Genomic DNA, 19,497 nt, shown 5'->3' with positions numbered 1-19,497 from the left:
TGCAGTCTCATGGTTTAAAGTTTACGGTCCCTTTTTCTTCTGCGAAAAAAACATTACAGGACATGTGTATCTGGACATGCTGGAAAATTGGCTCATGCCACAACTGGAGACCGACAGCGCCGACTTCATCTTTCAACAGGATGGTGCTCCACAGCACTTCCTCATGATGTTCGGCATTTCTTAAACAGGAGATTGGAAAACCGATGGATCGGTTGTAGTGGAGATCATGATCAGCAATTCATGTCGTGGCCTCCACGCTCTCCCGACTTAACCCCATGCGATTTCTTTCTGTGGGGTTATGTGAAAGATTCAGTGTTTAAACCTCCTCTACCAAGAAACGTGCCAGAACTGCGAGCTCGCATCAACGATGCTTTCGAACTCATTGATGGGGACATGCTGCGCCGAGTGTGGGAGGAACTTGATTATCGGCTTGATGTCTGCCGAATCACTAAAGGGGCACATATCGAACATTTGTGAATGCCTAAAAAAACTTTTTGAGTTTTTGTATGTGTGTGCAAAGCATTGTGAAAATATCTCAAATAATAAAGTTATTGTAGAGCTGTGAAATCGCTTCAATCATTTGTAATAACCCTGTATTTCTGGGTCAAACAGTGTTTAACAACCGACTGTAGAATTAACATAATTACTTGTAACTGGCAAGAACAGGGTAAAATTTAATTGTGTGTCATCAGGGCCAAAGGTCACAGCAAACTTTTGTTTAATACATGAGACAATAGACACCGTGCATATAACTGAACAAATTAGAGATAAGGTATCCAGTGTTATGAATATTGCAGATGTACAGAGGCAGGAATTGTTCCATATACTGTACCAGATCAGTGATGAGCTCCCTGAAAGACCAGAACAGTTATAGGGTATTGAGCAGCAGTCAGGGTTATTGTTTGTGTTGTATACATTTTCATCCATTTTTCATATTTAATGTATATTGTTTCTAATTAGTTTAGCAGTAGAGAAAATGTGACGAGTGAGAGTTATATTAGTAAGTGCTATACACAACTGAATTTTTTATAAAAGTGTACCAGTGTTTTGGTCCATGCGATTAAACTAGCAGTAAGAGTATAGTACTTCATTAAAGTTAAATTACACTCCTGGAAATTGAAATAAGAACACCGTGAATTCATTGTCCCACGAAGGGGAAACTTTATTGACACATTCCTGGGGTCAGATACATCACATGATCACACTGACAGAACCACAGGCACATAGACACAGGCAACAGAGCATGCACAATGTCGGCACTAGTACAGTGTATACCCACCTTTCGCAGCAATGCAGGCTGCTATTCTCCCATGGAGATGATCGTAGAGATGCTGGATGTAGTCCTGTGGAACGGCTTGCCATGCCATTTCCACCTGGCGCCTCAGTTGGACCAGCGTTCGTGCTGGACGTGCAGACCGCGTGAGACGACGCTTCATCCAGTCCCAAACATGCTCAATGGGGGACAGATCCGGAGATCTTGCTGGCCAGGGTAGTTGACTTACACCTTCTAGAGCACGTTGGGTGGCACGGGATACATGCGGACGTGCACTGTCCTGTTGGAACAGCAAGTTCCCTTGCCGGTCTAGGAATGGTAGAACGATGGGTTCGATGACGGTTTGGATGTACCGTGCACTATTCAGTGTCCCCTTGACGATCACCAGTGGTGTACGGCCAGTGTAGGAGATCGCTCCCCACACCATGATGCCGAGTGTTGGCCCTGTGTGCCTCGGTCGTATGCAGTCCTGATTGTGGCGCTCACCTGCACGGCGCAAAACACGCATACGACCATCATTGGCACCAAGGCAGAAGCGACTCTCATCGCTGAAGACGACACGTCTCCATTCGTCCCTCCATTCACGCCTGTCGCGACACCACTGGAGGCGGGCTGCACGATGTTGGGGCGTGAGCGGAAGACGGCCTAACGGTGTGCGGGACCGTAGCCCAGCTTCATGGAGACGGTTGCGAATGGTCCTCGCCGATACCCCAGGAGCAACAGTGTCCCTAATTTGCTGGGAAGTGGCGGTGCGGTCCCCTACGGCACTGCGTAGGATCCTACGGTCTTGGCGTGCATCCGTGCGTCGCTGCGGTCCGGTCCCAGGTCGACGGGCACGTGCACCTTCCGCCGACCACTGGCGACAACATCGATGTACTGTGGAGACCTCACGCCCCACGTGTTGAGCAATTCGGCGGTACGTCCACCCGGCCTCCCGCATTCCCACTATACGCCCTCGCTCAAAGTCCGTCAACTGCACATACGGTTCACGTCCACGCTGTCGCGGCATGCTACCAGTGTTAAAGACTGCGATGGAGCTCCGTATGCCACGGCAAACTGGCTGACACTGACGGCGGCGGTGCACAAATGCTGCGCAGCTAGCGCCATTCGACGGCCAACACCGCGGTTCCTGGTGTGTCCGCTGTGCCGTGCATGTGATCATTGCTTGTACAGCCCTCTCGCAGTGTCCGGAGCAAGTATGGTGGGTCTGACACACCGGTGTCAATGTGTTCTTTTTTCCATTTCCAGGAGTGTATTACGATCAAAGAGTACAGTTCCTTTATTTCTATTGGATGATTGCAGTAAGATTGGAGTGTGCTGTGGTTTAACTTCAAATGGTTCAAATGGCTCTGAGCACTATGGGACTCAACTGCCGTGGTCATTAGTCCCCTAGAACTTAGAACTAGTTAAACCTAACTAACCTAAGGACAACACAAACATCCATGCCCGAGGCAGGATTCGAACCTGCGACCGTAGCGGTCTTGCGGTTCCAGACTGCAGCGCCTTTAACCGCACGGCCACTTCGGCCGGCTGTGGTTTAACTGCTGTCAAGTGTTTGTAGTTGTGCACATCTGCATGTACAGTAATATGATGGCAATCTATACATATTCTGTGATGAATACATTGGATTTACTTTATTTTAAAGTGAGATGTGTCTAATTATTTACACTGGTAAATGTGTATGACATTTAGTTGAGAGATATTCAATTCGGTATGGGAAGCCACATGCAAACTTTGTACAAACAGATGACTCAGACGCTTTTTATTTTTGTAGCTTACATTCCAGTGGTCTTAGGTCTCCGATCTGAAAGTTACAAGTACACTGCAGTGTAAGGAAAATTCTGAGTGCTACATCATCTTGGTTGAAGCATTACAGCTATATTGTTTCTCATTCATTTCTTCCAGTTGCCTTTGACTGAGTTCAAGTGCTGGTGCTGTTGAGCCACTCATGTGACAATCATAGTCCAATTGGGACAAGCCCAGGGCCTGGCAAATATGGGGGAGAGTAGTGTGATCCTCACCACAATAGTTGTGTGGCAAGGAGAGATTAATAAGCTTTCGCATGCAGCTGGTCTTTAGCCGACAAATATGGGACAGCCATGTCAGACTTTGATAAAAACAGGAGTTCCAAACATATGGATTGTGCAACAATGTCCAAGCATTCTGTGCACAAGAAGAGTTCTGGGTAGGTACGACAGAAGCCCACAACTCGTGTTTTCGAGGGAGAGAATTGGAAGCTACTTGAAAAAGTCCAAGTAGTCATTCGAATGGGGTCTTTGAACTGGCATTCAGCCAATGATGCATACAGACTGGAAACGATACCAAATCAAAAGTCACCGACATAAAGCACACAGCACAGGTGACCACTCATCCAATGGAATCACTGACTAAATGATGCTGATGAAGAGTTAACACTTAGCACGAAGTCCTGAGGAATGCTGTTTCTTGGGCCCATGAGGAGCTCTAACTCAAAACAACTGGCGGGATAAAAATTTATGAGTAAAAATTAGTAGGGTGCCTCAAATACCCAGTGATGGAGGGTGAGTAAAATGAGAAGTCGCACTGTACACCTTATGTAGGTGAAAATGAGGTTTTGGTAGATAAAAAAAGGGTGTCATAATTCTGTTTCCATCCTAACCAGATAGTCAATTGTGTATCAGCCCTCCCAGCAACCTCACTGATAGGGGGACAAAAGGCCCCTTTACTCAAGAACCCAGAGTAATTATCCTGTCATGCAGTTTGCAGAGCATGTTAGTGAGGCTAACTGATTCGTAGCCATCAATGGATGTGGGTTTTTTGCCTGGTTTAAGGTTCAGGACAATGACACCATCTTACAAATGATTAGGAAAAACAGCTTCTAGCAAAATCTGGCTGAAGAATCTTAGTAGATGGAATCTTTGAGTAACATTCAGATATTCAGTAATCTGATTTTGAATCAAATTGTGGGTGTGGGGCCGTATTGTGTGACTACCGTATTTACTCGAATCTAAGCCGCACTCTAATCTAAGCCGCACCTGAAAAATGAGACTCGAAATCAAGGAAAAAAAATTTTCCCGAATCTAAGCCGCACCCGAAATTTGAGACTCGAAATTCAAGGGGAGAGAAAAGTTTTAGGTCGCACCTCCAAATCGAAACAAAGTTCGTCTAATTGTAATATGAGACACAATTTAGGTCGAATGAATGACGATACAGCTGCAGTAGTTTGGTTCGAGTCGTAAGGTTAGCAGTTATGGTTTACCAGGTAGCCATTGCTATGCGTCTCGCGCTCCGTCCGTATTTATGCGGATATCCTTCCTTTTTCACGTGCTTCGTCTGGTTTGAATTGATTGCTTATTTTTCTTTGATCTGATAAGTGCCGTTCTCTTTGTTACAGGTGTTTACGTCACTCTAAGCTGAAAATGCATTACTGTACTGTGTCATGCACTGTTTGTCGCATTCTGATAGTGCGTGTTTACGGCCTGTCGCCGCTCGCAGCGTGGCTTGCTTTTGTGCGCGCTACCGCCGCTTACAAATAAAAAATAGAGAGGAATCGTTTCATTAGCGAAACATTTGTTGTTACTTACACTACTGCTTTCTTTGATAATGATCAACAAGAACCAAATAATAGACTGTGTATGATACATGATGATCTGAACGAAATTTTAGCGAAAATCTTTCTCCGTTTGAAAATCTTTGCAGGTGCCTCTTTAGTTCATTACATTCTGCACAGAAATTAGAGTCATCTTAGATTTAAAAATCTAGTCAGTTGCCGTGCTTCATTTATGACTATCACTATCAGGCATAAGAATAATACGAATATAAACATGACATGATATGTATATTCTTCCGCGTTTGCTGTTGTCTCACTCTAGTTTCGTAGTTTATTAGGCAGACAGGATTTAAATGAGATAGTAGCAAACACGAAACAATACATGGCAAAATGTTTATATTCGTATTAATCTTATGGCGAAGAGAATACTACATGTGATTCACAATTCATAAAAGCTCCTATTAGCAACCATCTCTTCTCACAGGTAGGAAAAAATTCAGAACGTCGAGTTGGCCGTATTGACAAACATCCCAAACAGTCTTGCCAGTCGGATTTTCATAGTACATTGAAATGCTGCTACATTCAAAGATCAACAATACAGAATTTGTATTTACTTCGTTGAATAATGTACCAAAATGCAGTGGTCGAAACTCTGGGCGGAGGAAAAAGGCTCGTCTTCCACTTTTTTTTTTTATTTATTTACTGACGCAGAGATTTTGGTGCCAGTATTTATCTTTGTGCCTACAAAGCATGCCTATGTGGCGCTACATATATTCGACGGCAGAAGTTAGTTGTGGCGGCACCCACCAACATTTTTCAGAACTCCCGCTTGCTTTGCACTCGATTCTAAGCCGCAGGCGGTTTTTTGGATTACAAAAACCGGAAAAAAAGTGCGGCTTAGATTCGAGTAAATACGGTAGTCAAGAGTCTGATGCAGTTTCCCCATCAGTACAAGGATCATTATATAATTTGGCATGACAGGAGATAAAGGATAGGAAGATGTCTTGAACTTGTCTTGTATGTATTCAAAGGGTAGCCAGATAAGAGGAGGATGCCGATGCTATCGCAAAGCATTCAGCAATAACTGAAGCATCGCTAGAAAGACTACTGTGAAGGAAGAGAGCAGCCTACAGGATTATGGAGCTTGGCCCACACCTGGGATGAAGAGGCATGTATTTCCAGGAAGAAGATGCAGTGTACTCACCATTACTTCTTTCTGTTCGATACAGATATAAGATGAGTTGCTGAATTAAAATTCATGCCAAGGCTGGGACTTGAACCTGGGTCTCCTGCCTACTTGGCAGAGATGATAGCACTATATCACTGTGAAACTGTGGCTCTCAAAATTCCTTCTCTAAGACAAACCTTAATTCATGCCTTCAGCTCATTTTGCCCTAGGCATTAAGGAGGGTATTAGACTAAGGTATTCTGTGCAGCTGTTTGAGCCACAATGCCATGGTGGTGTAGTGGCTAGTACATCTTCCCAGTAAGCAGGAGACCTGGGTTCAAGTCCCAGTCATCACACAAATTTTCATTCAAAATGTAATTCCATCCTTCTTACTGTGTTTACTCAGACAGTGAGCCTTAGTGTGAAGTCACTTAAAAGTGATGAGAATGATCTGTGAAAGACGTTGCTTCAGATGCTGAAGGGTCCTCCGACATTGTTGGATTTAAGCAGTCCAATGAAGTTATGTAAGTGTCCTACCTGGGGGGTAAATAAAAGTTACAGATGGTGATTGCTGTGGTTATTTGCACTTGCACTACTATTGCTTCCAATGTGGTACACATGGGAATCCCCTCACTGATGACATCTGTAAAAGCCAATGTACAGACCCCTCCAGGTGCTCTCTTAGGGGCAGTACGATTCTGACAGGATACAAGGTAACTCTAAGGAGTTATAGAATGGTTGGCAGTGAAATGTATTTCTAGAAGAGCAAAACAGATGGCAGAATAGGAGGAAAATAGTAGCAATTGTACAAGCAGGTGACAGTAGTATCCATTGCAGTTCCACTGAAATATCACTTCTAAGTTCGTCCTCGTTAGGCATGGAGGGGTTGGGAGAACAAATCATGCCCCAGACTCATTGTGTCACATGTAGGAGTGGAACAGTATCAGCAAACATTGGCTCAGTGTGTGTGTGTGTGTGTGTGTGTGTGTGTGTGTCAGGTCACAGGCCTGGAGACTTCTTCCTTTGGCTGGATGCAGGGAGTTGAGGTTCTAGTAGATGGTGCTGCAGGAACTGTGAGAGGGAAGGCCTGTCACACTACTGGAAGGTAACATCAAGGGAGTAAATATGCTAGGTATTGCTGTTGACCCAGTCACAATAGCTGCAAAGGTCAATCTAACTGAGAGCTTCAAAATACAAAAGGAAATCTGAACCCTTCAGTTCACAGATTTTGCATAACAAGGTAACAGAATTTGGAAATCTGGGAGGGTGGTCATTTCCGCAATTGACACATATTGGTGGCAGCACACAAGGTGAATTTTTGTGACGTGACCAACTAGTCTCCACAATTCAGGTTGTACGTACACCACAGAAACCTACATATGAGCTGTGGACATTTAAAGCACCAAAATATGATACACATCACAGCAGTAAACCATGATTGTTACCACTGGAAATGACCAGTGCCAACATTGCTGTCTGGCAGGCTCTACCCAAGTTCACAACTGGGTAGAATTCAGCATTTTAATTAAGATGTAATCACTTCACAATTTATTAAGAGAAGATATTTCGCTAAATATGTTTTCAATATTCTCAATGAAGAACAATGGCTTAGTTGAGAGGAAGGATCCTCCATCTGCCCAGGTAAAAACTAGGAACTGAGGGAAGTTAGCCACTTGCGTTTGTTTTCCTCCCATGGCATAGCCAACTAGGGTAAGTTTCTAGGATCATCATGAGACATACGCAAGAATTTCAGTCTGCCTGGAAGGACTGCCAGAGCCTTATGGCCCGTGGCTGAAAGCTTAGATCCCTTCATCATGACACATATCTGGCATTATGCCACCTAGTCCAAACAAGGGTTCTCCATATGGGTGCCAGCCAGCTAAAGCAATGTAACAGGCGAAGCAGGAGAATTAACAGCTTGGGCACCAATAGTGTGTTGCCTATATAGTCAGAGAATACCACAGTAGTAGCCTCTGACTACGCAGGGAACATACAATTGATGCCCAAAGCTATTACTTCCTCTTTTACATTGCTCTGGCTGGCTGTTGCCTACAGCCCAGCCAATAACACAGTGTACTGGGTGTTGCTGCCCTTCAAGTATGATAGCAACCCAACAGCAAATCACACCTCGGCAGCCACCATAGCACGAGGTGGCACTACGTTTTTTGTATATAGTGATGCTATTGTTGGTATTACCTCATCTCCACACATCACATGCCACCACCACGTTTTGCTTGCATTCTTTTGCTGGAAGGATTTATTATAAGACACTGCTTGGCCCTCTCCAGGCAGTCGACATCAGCAGTTCACAGATGTCTGAGCTTAACGCCGGTGGTCCCTCACATCGGAGTTCCATGTGCCCAGTGCACAGAACACTCCAAGTTCGTGGCCCATCAGTCTGAGCCTACAACTTCACATTCTGCGTCCAAAGTGCTGAGAAATCATTAATGCATCAATCACACACTATGTCCACTTCGGACAATTCTTGACTTTGTCAGTGACAACTTATTAGGACTGACCAATACACTAAGGACACTACAGAACTGTTACTGTGCATTGTGCCATTCACATATCAAATCTGGATGATCTTTTCGTTGTGTTACTTCTGAAGCTGCTTATGTTGAACTTGCCTGATGTGTTAAGTTAATAAAGCTCCACTGTTCTTTAACTACCTGGGAACATGTGCAACACCCACTACAGGACTAACAACCACCATACAGGTACACAATGACCCTTAACATGGACTAACTAAATGCTGGATATTGGGCAATATTACCCCCACAGCCCACACTTCTGAAGAAAAGTCTGAACCAGTTGGAGGTCACATCCATATGTTGGGACCAAACCTAACTGAAATAGGTGGTATAAAGTAGTGAAACGAAGTGAGAAAAGCTCCATTAGATGTTCTGTAAGCAAGCCACGCTGTTAACACGGAATCTGTCCAACACACAAAATATGAGGAAAGATACAGTCAGAGAGTAAGATGACAGCACAGGAAAAAAGTACCATAGCAATGGTGTTGGGGGGACGATGCTCACTATGCATGCATTCACAAGAGAGCTGTGAGCCCACTGGTGGCTTGCAATCAAACTGTTATGTCTCCTTATACAAAAGAACTTTTGAAGCCATCTGTCCGAATTCTTACAGCAGACACCTTACTTTCTTTGCAGCGCCACAACATTTAAATTTTCCTTGGACATATTCTATGTCAACTTTACTGAATACCTATCTAACACTTTCACTTTCAGAGGTTTGAGAAAATTACACCTGTCTGTCTCCTTTGCTGAAACAATACACAAAGCTAGTGTGATGCAGTGACCTCTAAGAATATTTTTTGTAAAGTAAAATTGGAAGCCTCTTTCTTTAGGAACAGAAGAGTTCAAACTACACTGCTTGTGAAGCTTTCATTCTCTTCACACCCCAACACTCACGGAGTTTTCACTCTCATCACATGTAATAAAACCAAAAAGAAATAAAGAGAAAATGCAAACTACTGCAAAATGTCTGCAAAATGATGCTGTTTTGAAGAAAAGGTTGCAACCAAAACCTGTGCAATCTGTATTGAGAAACAAGCACTAACCACTGAAAACGTGCATTCTCGTCACAAAACCCCAAATAACCCTCCATGTCTACATACTTCTGACTGTCATTAATAATTGATTGTAATGATACAATATGGATGTCCTTAAGAAAGTGCAGCAGTGTAACTGAGCAGAAAAAAAAATATGTTTCTACTACACAAATGTGGCTGAATAGTAATGTCAATGTGGACAGACATTCAAAAATAAAATCTACCTCTTTTAAAATAATGGCAGATCATCGGGCTTTTGCAAATGCATATCCCACACTATTTGCAGTTTTTACTGCATAATATAATTTCCATTTGCCTTAATTGCTTTGGCAAAAGCTTTTATAAAGTGCACACACATATCTAACTCAGTCCTCCATGAATTAACATAAGATGTACACACATTTCGAATCATAGGAACCACGCAAGCAAAATGTCACACAGTGAGATAGAGAGTTTTATGAGGGTAGTCTGGTAAAAAAAGTTTGTTTCGTAAAAAAACTCATCTCACTTATCAGCATAGTCTCCTTTGAGAGATATACAACTGGACCAGCAATCCTTCATCTTTTTCATCCCATCAGAAAAACAGCTTCTGTCAAGACTGCAAGATATTTGTTTTGACTGCAACCCTCATTCAATGAAAACCTCTTTCCAGCAAGACAAAATTTCAAGTTAGGGAACGGGAAGACGTCACTAGGGGCTAAGTCTGGTGAATAGGGTGGATGAGGAACCAATTTAGAATCTAATTCATGAACTTTCATCATTGTCATTTCAGACATGTAGGACGGTGTATTATCCTGGTGAAAGAGCCCCTTTTTTCTCTGTGTCAACCTTGGTCTTTTTCCAGCCAACACATTGCAAATGATCCAACAATGCAGCATAATAGGGTCCAGTTATGGTTTTGCCTTTTCCCATGTAATCTATGAGAATTATTCCTCGGGAATCCCAAAAAACAGTAGCTATCACTTTACCAGATGACAAACCAGTCTTTGTCTTCTTCAGTGCACTTTCACCAGCCTTTGTTCATTGTTTTGATTGCCTTTTGACTTTGCCACATAATGATGGATATGGATTCTTTCAACAGTTGAATCGGTACAAAAGTCCTTGCAGACTGTGATTAAACATCACCAGACATTGTGCTGAAATCTTAACATAGATGTGCATTTGGTCAACTGTGAATTGTGGCATCCACCTCACACACAGCTTCTTCATAGACAATCCTGCATGCAGGATATTATGCACTTGCTCAGTTGAGATGCTTACAGTCTCAGCAATCTCACAGAGTTTTATTAGGTGATCTTACCTTACCACATCATGGATTTTGTCAATAGTTTCCTTTATGGTGGCCCCATTGGATGGCCAGAACTCACTTCATATTTGGTGCTTGTCTGACCACATTTAAATTCATTAATCCAATAGAAAATGGTCTTTAATGATGGTGCAGAGTCCACATGAACTTCATCTGATTCAATTTTAATTTGTGTGGCAGTCCAACCCTTCCAAAAATGAAAATGTTTAATAACAGCAAGAAAATCTGTTTTCTCCATTTTCAATCGCAGCAGACACACAGATGGCAGTCAACAATGAACTGTATACTGAGCATCGTTTAAATTCTCTATACGGTCCTTGGAATAATCAAGCTTACTAAGGTGCATCAAAAATGTCCCATTCTTTCATGGAAATTTATCAGACTCGTCAAACCACCCTCGTAAATATCTATTACCACTTGATTCCCTAAGTAATGAATAACTAAATACGGCAACATGTGTTGCAGGTGCATCTAACAAACATTTTAAGAGTGGTAATCATTTTCTCACAAGTAAAAATAATTACGGAAATGAAGTCATGAACTATGATATATAAATACTCTGGCCTAACATTTTAGAACATTCTGCATATAAAGTTCCACCTAATTAGTCCAGTTTTTATTTTTTAAATATCCAGGAAAATGGAAGGCAGTGGAATGAGAAAGATGCATGTAGTCACTGCTGGCGACATTTAGCAAATCGAAACAAGGAAAAAAGTTATAATGACTCTAATAATGTTTTAGTCTGCAAAAGTATATCTTCCATGTAGTCTTATGGCCAGTTACATGTATTTCATTCGAAAAAATATCAGCAGACACAATGAAATAAACTGATCAAAAATGAAGAACTTGAAACAGAACTCTTACTTCCAGTTCTAATTACAAAAAAAATATACTTTCAAAGAAAATATCAATATTAATATAATAGAGGGAAACATTCCACGTGGGAAAAATATATCTAAAAACAAAGATGATGTGACTTACCGAACGAAAGCGCTGGCAGGTCGATAGACACATAAACAAACACAAACACACACACAAAATTCAAGCTTTCGCAACAAACTGTTGCCTCATCAGGAAAGAGGGAAGGAGAGGGAAAGACGAAAGGATGTGGGTTTTAAGGGAGAGGGTAAGGAGTCATTCCAATCCCGGGAGCGGAAAGACTTACCTTAGGGGGAAAAAAGGACAGGTATACACTCGCACACACACACATATCCATCCACACATATACAGACACAAGCAGATATATTTAAAGACAAAGAGTTTGGGCAGAGATACTGTGCGAGAGTATACCTGTCCTTTTTTCCCCCTAAGGTAAGTCTTCCCGCTCCCGGGATTGGAATGACTCCTTACCCTCTCCCTTAAAACCCACATCCTTTCGTCTTTCCCTCTCCTTCCCTCTTTCCTGATGAGGCAACAGTTTGTTGCGAAAGCTTGAATTTTGTGTGTGTGTGTGTGTGTGTATCGACCTGCCAGCGCTTTCGTTCGGTAAGTCACATCATCTTTGTTTTTAGATATAAAATATCAATATTCAAAGATATAATATCAATAGATAAAAAAATCTACTCACCAGGCAGCCGCAGGAGAAAACAGGTGAAAGATGTGGAAACACACGAGCTTCCCAAGCCAGTGGCTCTTTCTTCTGGTACAAGAGTTGAAAGGAAAGTGAAAGGGATGTAATAAAAGCACTGGTGAGGTTTATAAAATGTGAAGAGTTTAGGAAAAGTTGCCCACAACCCAGGATCGTGTTTATTACCTTATCTTCCACTTTGAAGTTCTTAGATCTTCAGATGTCATCCAGCGCAAGCACCAAAATTCAATCTTTCCTTCTCATACTGTCCAATAAGTCTCCCCTGAACTCTTCCAATTTCCCGATCCTCACCAACTGTTTTCCTTCAATCCTCTTCCATTCCTTTCAACCCTTCTGCAAGAAAGTAGCTTGTGCTTTTCCACATCCTTTATGTATTTTCTCCTACCACTGCTTGGTGAGTTGACTTTTTATCTAATAAATCTGTTGTGGAACATTTAGAATATTAATATAATTCTTAAGATTGAAACTGCTCTAAACACACCACATAAAACCATATTCTGTGTGTCATTAAAAAGCAATAGCAGCTAAAAAAAGAACACAAAAGCATGAAGATAAAAAATAATGAGTTGTAATGCCGAAAATATCAAAACACAAATTTAAATAAATCAAATGTATTCTACTCATGAGCATTAACCAAAATCCTTGCAAACTGCCAATGAAAACACTTATTACATCTGCATAATTATTAGACAATACACAACTTCTTAAACATTCATTAACAGATAAATAATGAATATTTGATTTGTTGAACTACAGATAGAAACCTGCACATAAACCAAAGATAAAACTGAAATTAGTACACAATATTAAATGTGAAGGGCTCATATTAAAAGTCTTACTGCCAGAATGTGTATAGAAAAGATGTGGTTCAACTTTCAAGTTGAGCGCACAGTAAAGAACTATAAATTTTGTTACATTATTTTCTATGCAATCGAGAGAAAAAAATGATAACTGTGTGACACTAAAGAATAACATAAAACATCTGCTGGAAATATAATAAAATTACATACTGTGCTGCAGAGAAAAGTCCTTTGCTTTTATCACCTATTATCAGTTGTATGCTGAATACTACAAGCCGCACATTAGGCTGGCCCTTGTATCAGCACCATGAGATGGCAGTTGCATGAGAAGTTGTGAAACTCGTACGCTGGTATTAGGAGGCTGTTATGTTCTGCTGCCCAACAGATGGGTTGTAGCTGTGTTGATTGGTGGTCTGATGGCAGAGAAGGGTTGTGGAAACCGCTGGATGCAAATTTGTGGGCCTAAGATGTCTGGGGCGCCAGATGCGTAGTTTGTTTCAAGTGGGAAGTTCTCAGGTTGTCCCGGGTCATGTCGGTAGCAAAAACATGAAGAGCAGACTGACTTGAGCCAGAGATGGTAGACTGAAGGGAGAATATATCCTGAAAATTTTGGCATAATATGAAATACATACTATCTATTATTTCCCCAACAAAAATCACATTAAGCCAGATGCAGTGAAATTTAGAAAAAACTATGTGTTTAGTTACATATGAATTTGCATGCATACTGGCATATATCTATTACCAAGAGAGCTTCAACAACCCCGTTAAAACTGCACTATTGTGAATATGTTATTTCCATGTTTAATATCAGGAAAATAAAGTGAGTGTTTGCAAAGAGGTAATACACCTAGTGGCAAAATTTGTAAATGAGATAACAGACATGGCAAAAAATTGTACCTTGAATGTCTGCGGCCTTCATCTCTCCTTGTGCGTCCCGTAGACATTTCAACCCTAACTCGAGTTCCACACAGCCTCCTACAAATTATGAAATAGGTTCTAAATATACATATCTATGACACATGAAATAATCAACAGGATTTAATAATGATAGCTCAAATCAATACTATGAGTCACATGTGTAACATACTTGAAAAACAGATGTAATCCTACAGTGCCACAATGACTCAGGGCAAGAAAGAAATTTGACAAAGTTATTTTCAACAAATACACATCGTGCATTCTAATTTTAAAAACTTAAGTCTGAAGGCGGACTGACATCTTTCAGCAAACTGGCTTAAAAACTGGAAATAAAGGCCAGTAATGATTTAAAAGTATAATGCACTCCGTCTTCAGGCCACAAGTGGCCCGTCGGGACCATCCGACCGCCGTGTCATCCTCAGTTGAGGATGCGGATAGGAGGGGCGTGTGGTCAGCACACCGCACTCCCGGTCGTTATGATGGTTTTCTTTGACCGGAGCCGCTACTATTCGGTCGAGTAGCTCCTCAATTGGCATCACGAGGCTGAGTGCACCCCGAAAAATGGCAACAGCACATGGCTGCTGGATGGTCACCCATCCAAGTGCCGACCACGCCTGACAGCGCTTAACTTCGGTGATCTCACGGGAACCGGTGTATCCACTGCGGCAAGGCCGTTGCCCCAATGATTTAAAAGTGATCGTAAATAATTGAATGTACTACCAAAAATCATCTTTCTGCACTATGATCTCTTTCTCCAGTCAATATTTCTCCAAGTCAGATGAATGCATTATCTCACTCCCTAACAAGCAAATGGTAAATAGACCAAAAATTATCATTCAAAAAGTTACAATGCTCTGTTAAACATCAAAATGTTTTATCAGTTCTCTTACAGAGTAATGACAATGTTCAAAACATGCAAATGTACCAGCACATGATGTAGCTATTTTGAATGGGAACTTTCACTGGGAGAGGTCTCAAACTAGTGAGAATAATTCAATCAGAATGACGATATATGAAAAAGTATTTTGACAGCAAAATTCATCATTTACTAAGTTATGCCTTCTTCAGTAAAGGAAATGTGACCACTACTTTTCCCAATGGGGTTCAGACTCCAAAAGCACTACCTCATTCATCATACACCTTACACCATACAACTTAACAGCTTGCAACTACTTCTCCTTTGAAGTAAAGGTATACAAACAAATCTGCTGCACCCACATGGCACCCTCCTATGCCAAATTGTTTATGGGCCATCTAGAGGACATTTCTGGCCTTCCAAAATGCCAAACCCTTAGTCTGGTTCACATTCACTAATGACAACTTCATGATCTGAACTCCGGGCCGAGACATCCTATCCTCATTCCTTCACAATCCCAACACCTGCTCTCCCGTCTGCTTTACCTGGGCCCCCTCAATCTACCAGAAAACTTCCCACACAGCCTGGCCACCTGGGGATGGCATATCAGCAGTGACAAAAACTCCCTTGCTCAGTATGTTGAGTGTCTCACCATAGCATTCCCAGACAGGCACTATTCCCAGATCTAGTCCGCAAACAGATTTCCCATGCCATATCCCCACACAACCTCAATCCCCCTGCTACCCCGAGAACCAGCTACAAAGAAACACACGCTTTGTCACCCAACAGTACCCTGCACTGGAACAACTGAACCACATCCTTTGCCAGGGCTTTGATTACTTATCATTGTGCCCTGAAATCAGGAACATCCTACCCAAGGCCCTTCTCACCCCCCTTTAAGTGGTGTTCCCACCCAACCTTTACAATATCCTCTGCTACTCCCAATCCCAAACCCTTGTCACAGGGATCATATCCGTCTTGAAGACCCAGACGCAAGACCCGCCCAATCCACCCACCCAGCAGCTCCTATTCCATTCCTGTCACAGGCTTATCCTACCCTGTCATAAGCCAGGCCACCTGTGAAAGCATCCATGTCACTTACCAGCTCTGCTGCAATCATTGCACAGCTTGCTATATAACTGTCCACCAGGATGAACGGCCATCGTCAATCTGTGGCCAAAAGCACAGTACACCACACTAAGGCAAAACATGCAGCTGAACATAGCATGTTTGATTTCAACGGTTGCTTCACTACCCGAGCCATCTCAATCCTCTTCCACCCTCTTTGCCACTATCTGCTTCTCTGAACAGTGCAGATCAGAGTTATTCTTGCAGCAGATTCTCCGCTCTTGAAATAATCCCAGGCTCAACCTACTGTCCCCACATCCACCAACCAACAACTTCCACCCCCTACATGCTCTGCCAGACGGTGATTTTCCCTCTCCCCACTCATACCCTGTTATCACTCTTGCTTCCCAGTCCCTTCCAGATTGCTGCTTCCATGCTATATGACAGCTGCATTCCGGTCTGAGCTTAAGGAGATGGCAGTCATGTGTGTAAGGTGTGCTTGCTTGTGTGAGTGCCTGTGTGCAAGTCGTCAGTGTGCTATTTTTACATTGAGTAGCAATCTATCTTTTTTTTATGTTTTTGATATTCCAACCTGGAGTTTCCACTATTTAAGTCAGGCCTTACATTCATCAGTTAATTTATTGTTCAGCGATTGGAAATGGCCAATGTCAATGCTGAGAGACAGTGGAGAGGGACTAATGGACACATTGAATTTTGCCAGAATATCCATAACAGAGCCATATGCTACACACAGTCTATAAGATGAAAACACTCTGCTGTGTGCATGTCTTTGCCATTTCTGAAAGTTTATGAATAGCATTAATTCTTCTGTACCATTTTGGATTGAATATATGCAAGTGACAATTCAAGTCAAAGCACCTTCTTAATATCCTTAAATTTCACTGTATCTATTTTCTGGTTCTAATTGCTCTGATGTTGATGGAATGTTAAACTTTTAACTTTCCTTTGTATCTGCCAGTGCTCAATGGACAGCTTAATATTTAACTGATATTAGATCACCTCTTAAGTGATATGTTTTCTTGACAGCCATGCAGCATATCTTCCATCCGAACGGTCTATGCCTGTGGTGTGCAAGTCCCATTTCCTATGGTCACTAAGCTAAGACAATAAGGGTACACAGTCGTAACCAGAAAAATCGTGAGGGACGCTAGTGTCCCACTTCTAACACTCCATAAGGCTTGCACCATGCCTTAAAATATTTTTCACCGGTGCTTCTATATACTACACTCTGACTTAGTGGAATTTCATTGTAATGACATCGATATCACACACTATTTCATCACCATCACATTAAGAATTATTCTTAATTTGGAGATGATTTACAACACGAATGTAGGAACCTTGTTCACATTGGGAAAATAAATACTTGTATCAGTTTAGTGGCATTAACAGTATATGATCACTAACCTAGTTACCTAGATGGTTATCACACCAACACAACTCATCTTAAGTAGATCAGGTTCAGACTGCAAAACAGATTGCATATTCTGTAACAGATTCCATGCTGTATCAAGAACTTAGATTACCTATGGAAACAATAGGCTTTTGCTTTTTATACGTGCTTTTGAATGATGATTTCTCTTTAATTATATAAAAAAATAATACAGAGCTATATATGCATGTATAATGTGGTATTAACATTGAACATTTTTGCTCAGAGCATAATTTGGACCCTACATCTCTTTTCGCAAGCATTACTTTTTGTCAGGTTCATTCTTATTTTCCTGTTTGCGTGGTCTGATATACCTAAAATCCCTACAACACTCATCACAGACTGAAGAAGTCTTCATTAAAAACGCTACTTACATTCCATCAAGTGCTCGAACAGCATCCTTTGCATCTCTAGGATCTTCAAACTCTATGAATGCAAAGCCTGGAGGGCTTCGAGCTACCCACACATTTCTAAGGGGGCCATATTTACTGAATGCCCTTTCCAGATCATGCTTGGATGCACTGGGGCCTAAATTTCCAACATACACTTTGCACGACAGATCCCATTCACGAAATCTAGACATTTTCTGCAAACATACAAACAATGAATCAATTATAAAGTTTTTAAAGCATACTTGTAACAACTAACTACAATGTAAGCATGTCAAGAGATTTACAAATATCATGCATTTTCTCATCAAAAATACAGCTAAATGCTGACCATTTACAAAACTAAATTTTTATGTTAATTTCAATCTACAATACAATGTATTATCTGCTCAGAAATTAATGTTGGGTGTAGCTGACTTGTCAAACCAAGATGATACCAGCCGTATTTCACGTTTAATTGGAAAGGGAGATGACCAAATATATTTATGGCTGCATAATTCTCCCCTTTCAGAGCAAGAGTTTGTTTACGCTGGGCTAGGAGAACCCATGGTAATCCTAGAGTTGTGGTTGTGACTGCTGCTATTAACTTCAAACTGTGACTGTTTCTTCATAACAAACTTCATAAAAGAATGTGAACTGTCATGCTGTTGTCAGCACACACATCTTTTTAAATACTTGCATATATGGGGTTCAAGGAAGGATACGAGATATTCATACAGCATATTTCTGTGCAGTAAATACTTTGTACCTCTGTGTCATATTGTCCCACAAAACTGTATTCCTAATGCTTCCATCAGTCAAAATCTTGGCAAATACACGTAGGTCAAATGTTAATGAACACAGCATTAAAAAAGATCTATTTCCAACTCACATTCTGTTCAACAAATATACCTAGAAATTTTTAACATTCAGTTTTACAATCTTTTCTTTCCCCTGACCTAGTGTTACTAAGGATGGTAATTTCTGCCATGTACATATTTGAAGGAACTGTGTTTTTGTAAAGTGACTAGGGCTCAGATTTTTAGGTTTTCATGAAATGGTTTTTAGCCCTTCATTTTCTTGGAATAGCCCTTTTTAGGTTTAAACACACTATTTAAGCCTTTTTGGAATCTTTAATGGAAAGATTTTGAACATGGCTGCTTGGTTCAGTGACCGTTTATAAATCAAAATTGAAACAAATGAGCCCTTGGTCACCATTTTTAGTCTTATAACCAGGTTTCAATACTTCTAAGAGTGCCTTCATCAGAATTTAAACATTTAAAGTGGCCTATAGCATATTTTCAAATTTAAGGGATAAGAAATTTTTTATATAAAATTGTAAGTACTGACTAACAATACAAGACAGAGACAGTACTTACATGTCACATATAAAATAAATAACAGGCCAGAAGGGCTTTAGTCACAATTTTTTTTAAAAAGTATGCATGAAGGCGAGCCACTATGGGCTGCTCATACCTGTACAGTCACAGGTTGGTTTGTGGGATTAAAGGGACCAGACTGCAACGGTCAACGGTCCCTTGCTCCAAAACTTAAAAACTACCACACAGAGTAAAAAAAAAAACGGATAATAGAGAC

General features: G+C 41.3%; 1 protein-coding gene and 1 pseudogene across 3 annotated transcripts in view; both read right to left on the bottom strand.

The window, feature by feature from the left end:
- Positions 1 to 19,497, bottom strand: part of LOC126259478 (RNA-binding protein 1-like) — a 53,337-nt gene that overhangs the window by 16,750 nt on the left and 17,090 nt on the right. The window contains exons 2-4 of one of the 3 annotated variants that reach the window (XR_007546516.1): positions 17,908 to 18,119; positions 14,136 to 14,213; positions 13,446 to 13,835 (exon numbers count right to left, since the gene is read on the bottom strand). Coding sequence is in view for 1 of the 3 variants with exons in the window: in XM_049956316.1 (XP_049812273.1) it covers positions 14,136 to 14,213; positions 17,908 to 18,116 (287 nt within the window). In the remaining 2 variants the exon portion in view is untranslated. The remainder of the gene's footprint in view (positions 1 to 13,445; positions 13,836 to 14,135; positions 14,214 to 17,907; positions 18,120 to 19,497) is intronic. The other 2 variants (XR_007546517.1, XM_049956316.1) reach the window with 2 other exon arrangements.
- On the bottom strand, positions 14,719 to 14,835 carry LOC126261157 (5S ribosomal RNA; annotated as a pseudogene).

The sequence above is a fragment of the Schistocerca nitens genome, chromosome 5 (assembly GCF_023898315.1).
Source record: "Schistocerca nitens isolate TAMUIC-IGC-003100 chromosome 5, iqSchNite1.1, whole genome shotgun sequence".
Lineage (NCBI taxonomy): Eukaryota > Metazoa > Arthropoda > Insecta > Orthoptera > Acrididae > Schistocerca > Schistocerca nitens.
The sequence above is the reverse complement of the archived record's forward strand: the minus strand, read 5'-3'. Positions and strand labels throughout refer to the sequence as shown.